This window comes from Fistularia commersonii, chromosome 16 (genome assembly GCF_037954325.1).
Source record: "Fistularia commersonii isolate RoL2024-O1a breed Wild chromosome 16, RoL_Fcom_v1.0, whole genome shotgun sequence".
In the NCBI taxonomy this organism is placed as follows: Eukaryota; Metazoa; Chordata; class Actinopteri; order Syngnathiformes; family Fistulariidae; genus Fistularia; species Fistularia commersonii.
Genome location: NC_141299.1, coordinates 929950 through 947733, shown reverse-complemented (window position 1 = coordinate 947733; position 17784 = coordinate 929950). Strand labels below are relative to the sequence as shown.

Sequence of the window (17784 nt, the reverse complement as noted above, 5' to 3'; positions counted from 1 at the left end):
TCTATTTTATTGTTATTAGGATTGTAACGACCCTGTGGTACTGTTTAGAGGAATGTTCAGAGTTCTTTGATTTCCTACTGGCTGTGAATGTGTTTTGGGATGAGAGGCAGCGAGGGGTTGGGGTGGGAGGAGAGAAAACGCAGAGATGAAGAAGATTAAATGGAGCCACTGTTGCTCAATTGCTCTAATAAAGTTAAGTTTAACCAGAAAAGTTTAACCAGAAAATTGACTTTGAACTGTAACTGACTTTTCAAGTTGAAATGTTTGTTCTTGGTCTCTTTTATCAAACATTTCCCCCAAAATATGTGACTTATCATCTCGTTTGACTATTATATGTTTTTTTCTTTATGCATTTTTTGGCTGGTGCAACTTACACTCCGGATCCATTTATAGTCTGGAAAATACGATACTTGTATGTCTCTATGACTTGAATGAGGGGGCGAATGTTGTATGCTTCCATAATGGTTCAGGGTGAACCCCCGCCTCTCGTCTATCTGATAGGCTCCTTGGAATATCGTGATATGAACATTTGGACTTCAGAGAGACGTCTGTGTTTCGCTCAGCTCACAACACAAATTGGAACAACATCTTTGCACCTTCTGCACCATGCAGTACCAAAGTGCCTCATACTGGATTGCTTTCACCCAATCACAATTGCCTCATACTGGATTGCTTTCACCCAATCACATACTGTATGCTATCACGCACCAATGGCGGCAGAGCTATCTCAACATTCAGACAGGTTCCTTTTGATTGGAGGGACTTCAGGTCTGCCAGCTGAGCCACAACAGCACTGCCAGTAAATTTTAACTCCGAAACGGGTTTTCTTTGTTTCAATCAATCTGCCAATCGGACAGAACTACAGATCCCAAAATAAAGGCTTGAATTGATTTGTATCCAGTGTCAGTATCAAGACCTCCCACTCCTTGTTGCCTTCTGAGCTCCAATTGTCTCCACAAGTGATTCCAGGGAGAGCAATTCACTCATGTGTCCGCCGAGCACTGCATTTTCTGTCATATTGTCGAATGATCAGCTTGCTGATGGAGTCCTCATCTGCCCTGTCAACAGTTCCAAACACGTTGAACATCTGAGGCAAATCATTTTGGGAGTCCTTGTTTGTTTTTGTTTTTTTACAATCACATTCAGATGGATTCTAGGCACTGGATATGAGCTTTGATGGTTGAAAAGCAAATTTCAAGCGGTTTCTCGTGGAAAATATTATTCACTGCAGTTGAGTTCGTAATCCAGCTTTAATACGAGGCCCTGGCAGCAGATGATACAACTTTAACTTGACTGAAACAAGCAGGGTGCAAAAGTTTCGACAGATGTTTTCCATAATCCAGCTGTTTTTATGCTTCAGAATGCTACAGCTCCATTTTGGATCTTGACAATGTTCCACAGCTCTTACCTTTTCATCACAGGAGAAGCAGAAATTTCCCTGGGGCTTGTCACCATTGCCAGTTATTTGGGTTCAGATGTGGCTCAGCTAAGCCCTGTGCCTTTTTATTTGTTCGGACTTTCTTGTTCCAATGTAAGGAAAAGCAAGTAAAGGTGTAAATATCGCTAACTAGCAGTCAAGCGATTTGATCCACAGGGTGCGAAAGGAACGCGGAGATTGGCACAAAATACTGAATTAGCCAAGAAATGTGGGATTCTAATGGAATCCAGTTGCTCATTATGGCGTGTTCTAAATGTCAATGTAGTCAAACACACCTATCAAATGTAATTATATTAAAAAAAAAAAAGCCTTTTATTAGCCGTAAACGAGGGAGCTGCTCTGCGACCAAATGTGGTGTTTCTGTAATGAATGCTCTAATGTTGCCCGTTTTGTCTGTTTCAGGTTCGACGGGAACTTCAACACCAACGTGTCCAAGACCATCTGCTGCGACAGGCTGTCCCCGACCGTCAACAGCCGAGCATTCAACCCAGGACGAGACCTCAACTCAGGTTTGTTGATGCCCACAAGGCTCCGTTTTTCCCCCCGAAAACAACGATGCAAAACTTTTCCGTCTAGACCGGTGGTCTGAAGACATCTTCCATATAAAGCAGGTCTGGACCGCACTCCTTCACATGATTCGTGGAAACCTTCTCCCAGGAGCAAGTACTTGGCAAGAGTAGCGAGGGGAAAACTACCTTTTACCGGCACAAAAACCTGAGACGGGTTCCGGCTCAATATGAGCTGCCTTCTGCCTTTACCGCTTGGGGTTGAAAGAGGGGACAGAGAGATTGGAAGTTGGAGTGGGTATGAAGGGATGGAGTGAAACTTTATGAAAATGGGCTCTGGAGTGGAAAGAAGTGAAAAGCTTACCACTTCCATGGGGACAGGGGTGGAAAAAGCATCTTGAAGACAGGCATGAGCACTGAGGTCGCAGTCGTTTGCCATGCCCGGGCTGGTTGACCACAACAAGAATGGCAGACTCCAGAGTACCTCGGAGGACTTGGACTGACACACCTCCCAGTCTTCATTCACCTGGAATTGACCCTGCCCTTCTAGTTCAGGGTCCATCCAAGCAGTAACTTCACCTCCTTGTAGGTCCATGCAAATACTTGATATAGTTCCCACTTCTTTTGATCGGGCCAAGACAGGAAGCGTCTCTGCAAATGGACTATTTCAGCATAAATCACAAAATCCCACCCCCAACTCATGGCCTTAAGAGTACCACTATTTCTGGTGTGCAGAGAGATAGTTTGGCATCTGAAGACGTGGTACGTTCTCTGCTTCCTCAACTCTTTTATTCACTGTCGCTTCTCCTGCCACTGATTATCAAAGCACATCTGCCCTTTCTTGTGGCTCACCGTCGGATTGCAGGAGGAGAAAAGTACCTTTTAAATCGGGTGCTTTGTGCTTCCTCAATGCACTAACTCCTGCTGCAGATGGCTCATACCCGTTGCAGGTCATTGCCCAGTTAAACTCGTGACAGCTAGACATACCGTATGTCACACTGCTTTTGATTAGGGGGAAAATATTCTATGAAATTGGCTAAAAGCTGGCAAAATCCTTACTTTCCTCCCCCCTGCCATTTTTTTCTCCTCTGGTGCTGTTTATTTGCATATTACTCACGCGCAACACACCGCAACTCTTGTATTTCCAGTAATATCGAATTCCTTATTTCTTGTAGCCTTTCTCATTGCAGTCCAGAAACAGTTGATTAAATGCTGAGCCTTTGGGTCTCCAGGCCTTAATATGTGTGCAATCACAAAAGCACATGGAAGTTCAGCCGCTGCTCTTTGCGGGAAAGGTGGTCAGTGGGGACAGAAGGTGCAACAGCATCTTCAAACCCAGACAACGTCTGCTGGTTGTATTGCGGTTTCCTCCACAAGCTGTTCCTCTGTAGAACCGCTTGATCTATCCAAAGAGTCAACCGCTTCCTACTGCCCCCCTGAATCTGGAACAGGACGGACTTTGTTCTTCTGCTACCTGTCAGCACCGCCACATTACAACTCCTGCTCAGACAGGACTCCTTCAACTTCACTCGCCCACTTAAACGTGGATCACCTTTCTGTGTGGAGTCTCCATGTTCAGCTTGTTTCCTCCCCAAAACATGCTGGAGCTTCATTGGAGACCTTAAATTGTCCAGACATGTGCATGAGAAAATTGTTGTATATCTATAGGATGGGTGAGGTTGTGTGACATCCAAATGAGATGGTGAATGGGTGCTATATGTGGCCCTGTGATTGACAGGTCCAGGGTGAACCCCACCTCCCACCCAATGACAGCTGGGATACACTCCAGCTCCCCCGTGATCCTGGTGAGAAGAATAAGTGGTGAATGAATGAATCCGGATGTGGATTGTAACTTTTCCATTTTCAATTAACTCATTGGACAAGCGTCTTAAATTTCCTGGCGTGGATGATGTTCTTTTTTCTCAGCAGACATGGCTGACAGACATCTTTGTAGTTCTCTTCCGGCTATTTAAGACTGACTCCATCCAAAATGTCCTGCCAGTAAATCGAACACCGCAGAGCCCTGTAAAACGGAGGATCCAGCAGCCTCCTCGTGATTGGCCACATGTGCATATGGTTATGGCTCTGGAATTCTCCCACCCCATAGGGTTGAATTGATTGATTTTAATCAGGCAGAATTGTAATACGAGATTGCTGCTCCTCGGATTGGGAAAGATTTTCCATTAGAGGGTCGGCAAGGAAAGGGCTAATGATTTGGTTTCCGCCGCGCAGAGTGGAAGGCGTCCTGCAAACCTTTGTGTCTGACCTCAGGTCATCTCAGCCATCGTTATTTTTAGTAGCATATTGAATGCGGGGTGGCTATTGCGAAAGTATGACTTAATGAGGAACCTGAAGCGGCATTCCCAACTTTGAACCTCCAGTTTGATTCGGCTGGGCGCTGGAGTTGTGGTAACCACAGTGGTGGCCCCTGCAGGCAAGATGGACATGGTGTTCTTCATCAGACTTTTGATCTCAACCTCAGCCAATACTTGCTTCTGGTCCAGAAAACTTATATTCCTTTTTCAAAGTGGAAAATAATCTCAAATGTAGACAAACGTCACTGCTGCCATACTTCCCATGTGTGCCCCCTTTCAGACAAGAGCGAACAGAGCGGTGGAGTTGGTGATAATGTGCATTCTTCGAAAAAAGTGACACGGTAGACGGCAGCGGCCTCTGCAGCCATTAGCAGCGTGGCGGTCTGTGGACGGAAACTTTCTCTCCCTGGTTATACAGACACCATGTTGTCTTCTTCATCTCCTTTCCCTTCACGAGTAACGCTTGAGCATAAAACCCTGCCCCACCATGACTTCTGGTGGTACATTTGAGTGTACAACACTGCCCTTTCACGACTTCTTGTGTCACATTCGAGCATAAAACTCTGCCCCGCTACAACTTTGAGTCTTACGCCCACCATTATTCTACTCCATCTCCAGGAGCTGTCAAGTAAAGCATACCGAACCTTTTGCTCCTCTACTGCAAATTTGCTTTACTGCCCCCTGCCCCTCCTCCGGCATGTTCCCATTCTACAGGAAACGTCCAGCATCATTCATCCCTGGACCGCTGTCTCCCTACCTCCTGTTATTTTCCCCCCAGACATCCCTGTCCGATTCTCTCGCTTTCTCCTCGCCGTTCATAATGGCGGCCATTCATAAGCCGTCACCGTCGCCTGGGTTTTATTTTCCTTGCTAGCCGGTCATGCCGAGTTCAAGTTACTGCTGCGCCTCTCCTCTCCGCTGCCTGTCCCTCACACTCAGACCTCCTTGACCTCCTCAACCTCCCTGCACATTCATTCTCTCCCATTTGTCCTGCCCCAGTCTAAACATGTGGTCGGGAGGGGAGGGAAGGATAATTGAGAGGGAGAGGATGATGAATGAAGAGCAAAAAAACAAGGGAGGGCCGAGGAACTGGTGCAATGTAGTAGTTTTGACATTTGGGGGAGGAAGGGAGAAGATAGAGGATGCATCAGGAGCCGGCAGGTGGTCTGAAAGATGGATGAGAGAAGATTCTCACCAGAATCCTCCGCTGTCCATTTTGGTGATTTCTTCTGCGATGGGTGATCCATCTGCCAAGTTTGAGCATGTCGAGGTGGTGCTGCGCTTCAAAGAAGAGTGTCCAGAGCCTGCAGACAAAGGGTTCCAGACTTCTGCGTCCCCAATGTCTGGAGGTAGACTGTTGGTGAGAGGACTTTTTCTTCTCTGTTCTGAAGAACAGTCTGGACATCAGCAAGCAGCTCTGTGGATTATTTGAAGCAAAGCTGGAGAGCGCTGCGATGGTTGGTGCTCCAGTCTGACAGCGGGAGGTCTCTGGTTGGACTCCCACTGTAGGATGTTCGGTGTTGGTTCTCTAGTTTCCTCCCATGCTCCAAAAACATGCTCGAGGTTCATTGGAGACTCTGAATTTACCAGATTGTTCAATGCATGCCCTGAACCCCATCATGGCCCTCATTAAAGGGTGGCTGGATGAATGGATTGATGTGAAATTTCAATTTAATTTTGGTCATAATTTATTTGTAGACTGACATAAAGTGCTCCACAAATGTATTATTATTATTATCATTATTATTATTACTGCTATTATTATCATTATTATTAGTAGTAGTAATAGTAGAAGTAGTAGTAGTATCATCATCACTATCATTATATTATTATCATTCTTCTTCTTCTTCTTCTTATTATTATTATTATTATCATTATTATTACTGTTATGTTATTATCTTCAGTTTTTATTACTGTCTTTAACCAGCGTGGGATCCACATATTTATTTTTTTAATTTCATCTTTTTTATTACTTTATATATTAAAACTATTTTTTATAATAAATTTTAATGTTATATTCATTATTATAATTAACCAAAATTCTGTTCAGATTTCTCAGCTGCAAATTATGGCAGCAGAATAAGCAGATTTTTATCGAATTCATCATTCTACCCAAAACAAAAACAATGTTGCACACAGTGCCCTTCATGATAAAGATATTAATAAGTAGTGAAGAGAAATAAAGATAAGTGTACATAAATCTAAAAACAAAGGAGATTATTCCAATAAGGATGGCTAAATTATTTAAAGGAATAAATTAAAGGACATTTAAAGGAACGCCTTCGCCCTCTTCTTTTTATCACACAAACCTATTCCTCTCGTTAAAATGATCAACGCGAAAATCACAAGAAGTGTTTATAAACTCCCGAGAGGTGTCGTCTTCGCTTCGGTTGCAAATGGTTTCTCCCTTCGGCTCAGCTCTGGTGATGAAGACCTTTATTCAAAAACACCAACCGGCGGACGGAGGCAACAATCGGAGCCCATTAGCATGTGTGTGTGTGTGTGTGTGTGTGTGTGTGTGTGTGTGTGTGTGTGTGTGTGTGTGCGCACAGTTGTGTTCATTGCGCTGATACACTTCGTCGTCGTTTCATAGCCTGACATCTGTGTATAGAAGCCCAGGTCCACTGTCATAGAGCTGAGTGGTTCCTGTTTATACCAGTCTGGGATGGATGGAGCGACGGTACAGCGATGGTGTGTGTGTGTGTGTGTGTGTGTGTGTGTGTGTGTGTGTGTCTGTCTGTCTGTCTGTCTGTCTGTCTGTCTGTCTGTCTGTCTGTCTGTCTGTCTGTCTGTCTGTCTGTCTGTCTGTCTGTCTGTCTGTCTGTGTGTGTGTGTGTGTGTGTGTTGTTTTTTAGATTGAGCAGATGTTGGATTCCACTCATTTGTTTATGTATGTTTTTAATGTGCTCTGGATGTTGGTGTCAGTCGAAATTTTTGATTTGTGATTTTTCCAACCCCCCAAAAATAGAGTATTTATGCCACGTTGGAAAACTTGTGGGGTAGCAAATGGGTTTACTTTGGTTTGAATTCAGGCAGGATTTGGAAGCAGCTCCAGTGGAAGAGGCAGGATTAGCAACAGATGATGATTTTGCCAACATTTGATTAAAAGAAAGTCCAAAATTATGCGCCAGTGCAACATCTAATCATCCGCCAAAGCAGTTGGATCGGCAGGGCAGCACGGCGGAGTGGCGGTTAGCGCTTCACTGCAAGAAGGTCCCTGGTTGGATTCCTGGCCTTTTCTATGTGTCTCCATGGTTGGATGTCTATATTTGTCCCCGCCTCTTGTCCAATCACAGCTGGGATATGCTCCAGTAGATCCTAGGCTTGCAGACTCCCCTAACCACGCACCAAATTTTGATTGTAGTTGGCAACAAGCACGTACATACAAACAAACAAACTCATGGGCCTTCTGCTTTGTGCCGTAGCTACAGTTGTGCTACTCCACATTTATTACATCATTCATTGTTGTGTTATAACGCTTTTTTCTGCCTTTTTCACCAAGTTACCTGTGTTATGGCTCCCAAAAAAGCTAAAAGTGCAAGCGCTAACAGTGCTAAAAAGAAGTTAAGAATTACAATCGATCTGAAGAAGAAAATAATAGCTAAAGGTGATAGCGATGTAGATGTTACAGATCATTGCAAGCACAACGACATGGCTAAGTCAACCATCTGTGCCAAAGACACGCTGAAGACGGCTACACTAACAAAGAAAAGGTTAGAAGAAATAGAAAAGTTATTGTTTGAATGAATGGAAGACAGCTAGCTAGTGTTAGCGTTAGTGAGGGTCTCATTGATTCAGTCTAGGAAACAAGTAAAAGTGCTTGCAAGAAGAGGTAGAACCAAACACGGTAATAATTTAGCTAACCTTTCATTCCTTTCTGTATTTTTGCCACAAATTATCCCAGAGGAGGTGAAAAGAGGAGGTTTCCCTCTGAAAAGTTTCAAAGAATGTAGTTTTTTTTGAGGGGCTACAGAACGGATCAGTGGGGTTTTCATGGATTTTACCGGGAAATATTGATTGGATTCATGAACAGTTCGATTTGCCAACGGAGTCAAAAACCGAATTAAAGTGGAAAACCGAGGTTCTGCTATATACATATATATAGCATGTGTATTCACACCGTATTTGGTAAATTGCCTCAACATATATAGTGCTTTACACTGGATCACATTCACCTTTTCACACACACACACACACACACACACACACACACACACACACACACACACACACCACACACACACACACACCACCAAGCACACACGCACACAGAGTGGTGGAAGACCTTCCAAACAGACCATAAGGAGTGTCTAGGTGGTTCATTACATTACATTACAACTCATTTGGCAGACGCTTTTATCCAAAGCGACTTACAATAGAGGACATAGGGACTGCAAATACACTTGCAAATACACGATGCACAGGAAATATACAGAACAGTAAGCTTGGGTTAGTGAGGGTTTTTTTTGTTTTTTTTTTTAATGGACAGAGACACAAAAACGTACACACACACACACACACACACTTCAGTGTCTTCAGCGTGCTTGCCATACCATCAGAGCATCATGGAATGGGACCTTCTGGTATCCAAAGCTCACACACATCTCAGTTCCACGCGACAGGAAGTGTGTGTGTGTGTGTGTGTGTGTGTGTGTGTGTGTGCGTGCGCGGCCAGACATGAACACACACACACATTCTCAGAAAAACAGGAGGGAGCTCAAAGAAGGGACACTGAGTTACATTCTGGAGAGATGGCTTCCTAGATGAGTCTAAACACTGGGACGGGGGGCCCGCGCACGTCGAGGCCCGTGCACGTCCATTTCTTTCATTTCTTAATGAGGCCTGTTCCAGGGCCAAAGTTTCCCCCTCCTCTTCGTGAAAGGCTGTTTTGTGTCGGAGCGAGCACAGAGGAAGCGGCCCGCTTTGTGACGGCGAGGACAATGTTGACTCTGTGACCCCATAAAGATCTTCTCCGCTGGCTTGGAGATCCTCGTCTCAACTCGGCCCGAGATGCCACTCTTCACTGCATGAATGCGAGCTGCGATTTTGATAAGGGCGTGAAGTGATTATTTCTCCAAACCCTACGTTTATAAAGACCTCCCTGAGATACACGCAGGTGATTTATTTCAACGTGGACCAATCGCAGGGCCACATGTGGAGAGATACAAGCATTCACCCTCTCATTCACACATCATATGGAAGACAAAATGATAACCTCACCCATTCACCAGTTGCATGGAAACAAAAACATTCACACATCTAGACATATAACATTCACCCTCTCACCGATTGCATTCTCATGGTACCTCTAGTAGGGCTTCACAGCTGTTCCATATTTGATAACATCACAGTATCCAAGGGAACCGCCTGTCATAAGCAGATGTGCAACCTTTCTTTCTCTTGCAGTCTTGGCTGACAACTTGAAGTCCAACCCGGGGATAAAGTGGCAGTACTTCGGCTCAGAGGAGGGCATCTTCACCGTCTTCCCTGCCCACAAGTTCCACTGCAAGGGCAGCTACGAGCATCGCAGCAGGTATGCGCTCCTGGAACCCAGATGCCAGTCGCCGCCATGGGGGGGTGGAGATGTTGATGGCACGCCGCCCGCCAGGAATGTGCCGCGGCCCCTCCAAAGCCTGGTGGAATTTCACACCTCCGGTGTTGTGGGTTTTTAACGCCGCCTCTTTCGCCCCTCCCTCCTCCAATGCTATCTCTCTCCCACGGCCCCCAGCATTCGCCTCCTCTCTTTCCAATTAAGCTTTTCCTCTGTGTGTGTGTGTGTGTGTGTGTGTGTGTGTGTGTGTGTGTCCGTGGCAGTGAGCTGGCACACGTCCACGGGTTGTTGAGCGCTCGTCGCTTGGCTTTCTTGACGTGTGAATGAGGCTTTGTCCAGCAGACCACACACATCCAGACTCTGAGCCCCCACTACTTCTAAGAACGCAGTAACAGTATGTGATAGTACTTCAAGTGTCCTAACAGTACTTTAACTTACACAAATACGACTGTAGTACCCTGTGTTACTTCCTAGGCAGTGGGGACCCTAAATTGCTCGACTGTGTTCATGAGAGTGGGAATGGTTGCATGTCTCTAAATGACATGAATGAAAGGGTGAATGGTTACATGTTTGAATTCTGAATGATAGAATGGATGGTTGCAGGTATACATAATGTTTGAATAGTTGTAGGTCTATATATGATGTGCATGAGAGAGTGAATGGTTGGTCTTAGACATGTGAATGACAGAGTGAATGGTTGGTCTCTAATAGGTGAATGAGAGGGTGACTGAATGACATGTGAATAAAAGGGTGACTATTTGGTCTCTGACATGTGAATGAAATGATGAATGGTTGTCTATGATTTCTGAAAATAGAGTGAATGGTCGTATGTATATAAATGACACGAATGAGAGGGTGAATTTTTGTAGGCCTATAAATGATTGTGAATGAGAGGGTGAACGGTTGCATGTCTATATGATGTGTGTGAACAGATGGTGTCTGACTTGTGAATGAAAGAGTGAATGGTTGTGTGTTTCTATATCACATGTGAATGAGAGGGTAGAGGCTATACATCTATGAGGTCTGAATGAGAGGGTCAATGGTTGTATGTCTCTGTATGATTTGTGAATGAAAGGGTGAATGGTTGCTTTCTATTTGATGTATGAGTGAATGATTGTATGTCTATGTATGAGATTGCATGGATAATGAATGAATGAATGAATCCTTCCAGCTGGGTGAATCTGTTTTTTCCCCTCTGACCTGTTGCAGTGCATTCAAAGTGTGTGTTCTCCTGCAGGCCGGTGTACGTGTCTGCCGTTCGCCCCCAGTCCAAACACATCATCGTGATGGTGGACCACGGGGCCTCCGTCACCGAAACCCAGCTGCAGATCGCCAGGGACTCGGCGCTCGTCATCCTCAACGCCATCGACGAGCACGATAAGGTCAGGGAAGCTGACCCGATTTAAGGAAATTTATCATTACCGATCAGATGATCAGAAAGTACCAACAATTTAACTCGAGATTCATCGGACGAAAAAGCAAGATAGAGCTGAGGGTCCGGTCCAAGAACTGGAAGTCCAACCGAAAACCCTCATAGTCATTTCCCCGCAGATCTCCATCCTGTCGGTGGCGGAGACGGTTCGCTCCTGCTCTCTGGACCAGTGCTTCAAGAGTCTCCTGTCCCCGGCCACCGGCGAGGCCAAGAGGAAGATGAGCACCTTCATCTCCAACATCAAGGCCTCGGATGGCACCACGCAGCACGCGGCGGGTTTCCAGAAGGCCTTCCAGCTGCTCCGGAACACCAGCAGTCTAAGCAGGCAGATCACCAGTAAGGGGAACGTGTGAAGATGCCTCCTCAGATATTGAGGCTACCTTATGTTAACGTTCTCTGTCTGCCGCCTAAGCCACAGACATGGTCATCATCTACCTGTCGTCGGGCATCACCTCCCGCGAGTCTTCTGAGCAGGAGAAGAGAGCCACGCTCAGCGTGGTGCGGGAGGAGAACAGACATCTCAACAACTCCGTCATGATCCTCACCTATGCGCTGATGAATGGTGGGTCCTCAATCTCACCATCTCCTCTGTATCCTCTCCTCTTGAGTCAACTAACTTCCTGTCCTCTTCATCCATAAACCTCCTCTCTGGTCTTCCTGTAGACCTCAGCCTCCTTCCCAGATCTTCTCCATCCTCCTTTTGTCCATGTCCACACCATCTGTGTGATTTTTTTTTATTTATTTTTTTTATCTACAGAACATTTAAAATCCATTCAAGATGTTGAATTACCTCTCACTGTGTTGGAATATATCTAAAGAGAGACGTGTAAGGTGGAACTCATTCACCCATTCATTATCTAGACCGCTTATTTTGCATTCTCGTGTACAAAGAATGTTGTACAGCCATTCACCCTCTCATTTCTCTGTCATATCGAGACAAAAAAATTCACACATCATACATGGACAGAAACATTCACCCTCTCATCCACATGGTATATAGAGGCCTACAGTTTTCTTTGAAGCATGGCCAGTCCCTGTGAGCTCCTGCAGCAGAAGCAGGAGCAGATGCGTCTCCGTCTTCCTCCTTGTCCTTGTTCACATTGTGCTCCAGAAAGGGCCGGAGGTTAGAGAGGTGCTCAGGAAACCTCAAAGGCTTTTTTTTTTTTGTTTTGTTTTGTTTTGCTTTGCATGTATGTACGACCCCCCCCCCTCCCCAACACACTTTCTTTTTTTTCGGTTTTATTGTCCTCCTTCATCCATCTGCCCCTCCTGGAACCCACGAACACCCTCGGCTCTGCGCCGCATGCATTAGCCCGCCATTAACAGAAATGATTTTCAGCATCGGGGAATGGAAATGAGTCAGATGAAAGCTGAGGAGCTTCAAAGGGTGGAGGTCTGGGTCTGCTGCGCCGCTGACGGAGGACCTCCGTGCTTTAAACAGCTCCTCCATGAAAAGGACACAGAAAATCTATCAACCTCTGAGTTTATTAGCATTGCATATCTGGGAGGGAGGGGTGGGGGGAATAATTTGTTGTGTTGCCAGTGCGCACAGCTGAAAGGCCTGTGTGTGTGTGTGTGTGTGTGTGTGTGTGTGTGTGTGTGTGTGTGTGTGTGTGTGTGTGTGTGTGTGTGTGTGTGTGTGTGTGTGTGTGTGTGTGTGTGTGTGTGTGTGTGTGTGTGTGTGAAGTGCAGTGAAAAGTGAAGTACGGATCTTTGAAGGAGATCACGTCCCCTTGGCAGGAGAATACAGATCGGAGCGGCGGCTTCGATGAATGTCCTGACGTTTTGATGGCCTCCTATCACTGTCTTCCTATCGGCAAAATCTCTCAGCCGCCATTGGAGGAATTGATCTTCCCGTTGAATATCCCATGGTAGCTCCATTAGTGATTAGTTTGCAGATGGTGCCTAAAAACACAAGTTGATATTTGCAAAGACATCACCCTCAGAGTTTATCTGAAGGCCAGAAGAAAACACCTTTTCCACCAATTCATGGGAAAAACAGTGAAGCACTGAATCAAAGTACCTCCATCAGTGTGTGCTGACCTGAGATCTTCCAGATCAGGGGTGGGCAATTATTTTGGCTGGCGGGCCACATTTCATATTTGATATTTATGCGCAGGCCAACTAGGTATTATGTAAATTGATTAAAATATAAATTTAAATATTCAATTTTTTTGGCATTCTATTTCAACTTTAAAATCATTAATGATCATATTAATGTACCGAAATCATTTCGTATGTAATCATCCATACAAAATTAAACAAAAGGAAAAAATAAGGAGTTTCTACCATAATTTCGGGACCATTGAGCGTACCTCAGTATAAGCCGAACTGGCTAGCTGATAGCTATCTTGGGCCTCCTCCTGCGCACTACAACCGTCAAAGTCATCTTCTTCGGTGTTGGAGTTGAACATCCTCAGAATTTCCCGGTCATTTCATTGGTCTGATGTGACGATAAATGTTTTAGCGGCGTGAAGCTTGTTAGCCCACCCCCCAAAAAATCCATAAATTAGCCGCATCGTTGTTTAAGTGAAAAAAGTTGCGGCTTAGCGTCCGGAATTTACAGTAAATTCAATATTGATTGAAAATACTTATTAAAATATTCAAAGAAAATAGTTTGGTGGCCCGGATGTGGTCTGCGGGCCATAAAATGCCCAGGTATATTCTAGATCGTCAGATCAGTTGTAATTTTTAACATCTTAACACCGCTAGCGTTCGCTTTTTCAGCTTTTTTTTGAGTCATAATGGGGGTAACTTAGTCAAAAAAGCTCAAATAACAAAACAAGAGAACACAATGATAACAGTTATAACAACCTGGAGTAGCATAACCCCTGCTACGCTGCAATGCAGAAAGCCGAACAGTTTGTTTGTTTTTTTTTTGTGTTCGTACACAAAAAGTGTGTTGGAAAACTCTGTTCAACAGCCAATTTGATTGTAATTAGGGGTGTTTGCAAGCCCGGGATCTACTGCATACCGTGAATTTGCACAAACTCACTTTTCTTATTCACCACCTGATCAATAGATGTTGGTTGCAGCGCTGGCTGGTTTGCTGCCAGCAGAGGGAGAAGCATTTTGACAGGAACAACGCTAAAGTTGTGGTTTTGTCTGAGACTGGCTGGTATTTGCTTTTGTTTTGTCCTTGAGTGCCTTACCAAGATGATTGCATCCAGCCTAGAAAGCAGCTATTATTTCAGAACACGAAGGACAAAGGAAAACCATCCTGTCAGCAAGATGGCTCCCTTTGTGCCTGAACAGAACCGCCACCCGTGACAGCATCACCGCCCAGCACGGTGATCATCAGAGCACAGCCTTGGCATTAGGCGAGGATTCTGTTGTAATCCAGTCAGTGATTGGATGCTGGCAAACATCCTGCACTCAAATCCGTGGCAGTGGGTTGAGGGGATGCCAAATGCTCCAGGTGACAGCTGCGGGGGCCGGTCGCGGTCGCCCCGTCTCTTCGGCATGACCTTTAAGGGTTCGGAAAGAGAAAGTCCCCGGTCTGCATTAACATTTCACTGGCAGATTTTCTCCAATGGCGGCGGGATCTGTTTGTTTTGCTAGCTTGGAGCCTGTCAGCGGACAGCTGCAGTTGTGCGGGACACTTTGGCTCAAGCCTGTTGATCTCGTGGAGCAGAATCACATGACAGGCACTGCATGGAAGGACTATCTGTGAGCGTCTGACCGTAAAACATGGCCCTCTGAAGTCAGAGTAAGCCTCCAGGTGTTTGAGCGAGTGGGCTTTGTGAGGCTAATTGGAAAAAAATGTTCTCTCACCATGTTTCCTTCAACCCTCTGAACTTCCTCTCCATCTGTGTCCAGAGGGAGTGACTGGTTTGAAGGAGCTGGCTTTCCTGAGGGACCTCGCTGAGCAGAATTCGATGAAGTACGGCGTGGACCGTGACCGATCCTCCTCGGGCGCTGCCGTCATGCCGGTGGTGAAGGGCAGCATGATGGTGCTGAATCAGCTGAGCAACTTGGAGACCACAGTTGGACGTTTCTACATCAACCTACCCAACCGAATGATTGACCTGGCCCGCTTCAGTCTGCCCTACTCCGACCCCATGGGAGACGGTGAGTGGTCCCGACCTGCCTGGACTCGAGATCGGTGACATTTTAGTTCCTGAGCAATCGAGCACACTTCCCAGGTTCCCTTTTAGAGCCCCAGAAACTGTTGAGCCTGTGAATCGGTCAGCTCCAACTGCTACTTCTACGTCCTAATCCTCTGCTGTCTTCCTGCAGGGTTCATAATGACCGTGAGCCGCCCATGTTACTTTGGTAACCTGCTCTTGGGTGTGGTCGGCGTGGACGTAAATCTAGCCTACATCTTGGAGGATGTCACCTACTACCAAGACTCTCTGGCGTCGTACACCTTCCTCATCGACAACAAAGGTCAGTTGCCAAGAAAACACCCACGCAAGTTAAAATCAGCTCCGGCTGAAAGCGTGTCACCCCCCTTATTTGCATAATTTGGTACTTCTATGCACATTGGGAAATAAAAAATAGGCTCCGGTAAATGACTGAAAAGCAGGGGTGAAGAGCACGACCTCCCAACATGATAAAATGGCTCAGAAAACAAGAGCAGGAAAGAAGGAAACTACGTGTCTTCTTCCTCTTCCCTTCCTCTCTTGGGCTATTAGCTCCACGTGTCTGCATCCTCTTCTCTCACACCAGCTGTTCTTTCTGGTCATCCTCTCGAGCTCCTGGCCTGCAGTTTCAGCCTCAGCACCCAGCATTGTATTGAGAGCCTCTACCGAGATCTTCACCACACCTCTGCTGTCCACATCCAAACCATCTCATTCTAAGATCTACCATGTACTGTCCCTCTGATTGGCTACTTCGTGGTCCTCTCCATCCCCCCTTTATTAAAGAGAGACCTCCACTTCTCCATCTCTGCCTCCTGTCTTCTCCTCAGTATCTCCAATCCAGACACATGGTTGCTCTCACCTCCGTCTTCTACACATTTCCTTCTGACTGACACTTTTCTCCGCCTGTTCCAACCTGCTTGCACATGTTTCTCCACCTCCTCTCCAATCTTTCTGTTGCTCTGGACCGTTGACCCCTGGTACTTAAACTCCTCCACCTCCTCCATCTCCACTCCCTGAAGCCTCCCTCTTCCACCAGGGTCCGTCTCATTCACAAACATGTACGTATTCTGCAAGCTAACCTTCATCCCTCCAACCATACCACGTCCTCTCTAGATTTTCCTCCACTTGCTCCCTGCTTTCACAACAGATCACAATGTCATCTGCAAACATCAGTCCATGGAGGTTCCTGTCTGACCTCATCAATCAGCCTGTCCATCACCATAGCAAAACAAGAGGGGCTTAGAGCAGATCCCTGATGCACTCCAACTCGGCCTTGAACTTCTGTGTCATACCTACAGCACATCTCACTACTGTCTCACAGCTAGCATACATGTCCTGCACCACTCTGAATGACTTCCCTGAAGGAAACTCAGTGCTTGTAGCCAAGAATCCAATGCCTTGAGCAAAGTGAACAACAACTAGTAAATCAAGTTGAGCAAAATCATCCTGGATGGTCTTGCTTGCAGCCTCTTGTGACTGTCAGGCGTATTTTACTTCCATGAACTGAGCGACAGCTTCTTTCTGCAGAGCACTGCTGATCAAACTTCAGGTCTGGGTTTATCTTGGCCTCGGCTGGGGTGCTCTTGAATGCAGTGGTAGTTGTGTTCAGTGGATGTGAAGTCCTCCTTTCTTTGAAAGACAGCCTTCTTCATTAAAAACCAGCGGTATGCCTATTAAAGGCAAGGTAAGAGCAGCACCAATGAGGAAGGGTGAAAGAGTATCAAGTTCTTCACACTATTGGCTCTATCATCCATCCATCCATCCTATCGCTACAAGAGCAGGAGCTCAAAAGGGGAAACATAACCAAGAATGGCAGGAATGTGCAGCATAGCATTAGCAAAGGGTATAACTCTTCCCAGCTTCAGCCCTCTGTGCAGACCTTTGTCCCTCACCTTTTCAAGACCACCACCTTCAATTGTTGAGACCAAACTTTGAGGGGGGACAAAGCAGACTGTGGATGTATGGATTGGGTTGTCCACTGACAGGCAGAGTGGAGACTGGAAGTGTTCAAATTACTGACATTGAAGGCAGAGGCAGCAGAAGTTCAGGCCAGGAGTGAGTGGCAGGTGGAGGAGGTGGAAGGCGAGGGGTTGGGAGCTGTTAAGGTTGGTGAAAGGAAGCCCTCAAGGACTTGGAGGCAAGCTGCCCAGATGCTTGACTTGGTCTTTGCCACCATAAGAATCTTCATTAACCACAAGCTGGCTTTTGCAGCTGCGTGACATCTCGTCCTCTTATCTTGTCGTTCATTCTATTTATTTTTAATCCTTCTCAAAATGTTCATCGCAGCAAATGCGGCATCAAATTTTTGCCAATTACCACTCGGTTATATTAGTGCGGCTCAGTAAACAGGAGTGTTATTGAAGTTATTAGCTGGTGTTCACACTGTCAAGGTGCCAGTCAGAGTTTTGGGTAAATATTGTGCTGACGAGAAGCTTCCGAACCTGGAACCGGAATACT

The 17784-nt window shown here is 45.9% G+C and overlaps 1 protein-coding gene across 1 annotated transcript in view; it reads left to right on the top strand.

Moving 5' to 3' along the window:
• Positions 1–17784, top strand: part of cachd1 (cache domain containing 1) — a 101085-nt gene that overhangs the window by 63046 nt on the left and 20255 nt on the right. Inside the window, exons 4-10 of the mRNA XM_086161776.1 lie at positions 1841–1947; positions 9666–9792; positions 11048–11192; positions 11362–11578; positions 11655–11804; positions 15062–15313; positions 15482–15631. Of these exons, the coding sequence (XP_086017902.1) occupies positions 1841–1947; positions 9666–9792; positions 11048–11192; positions 11362–11578; positions 11655–11804; positions 15062–15313; positions 15482–15631 (1148 nt within the window). The remainder of the gene's footprint in view (positions 1–1840; positions 1948–9665; positions 9793–11047; positions 11193–11361; positions 11579–11654; positions 11805–15061; positions 15314–15481; positions 15632–17784) is intronic.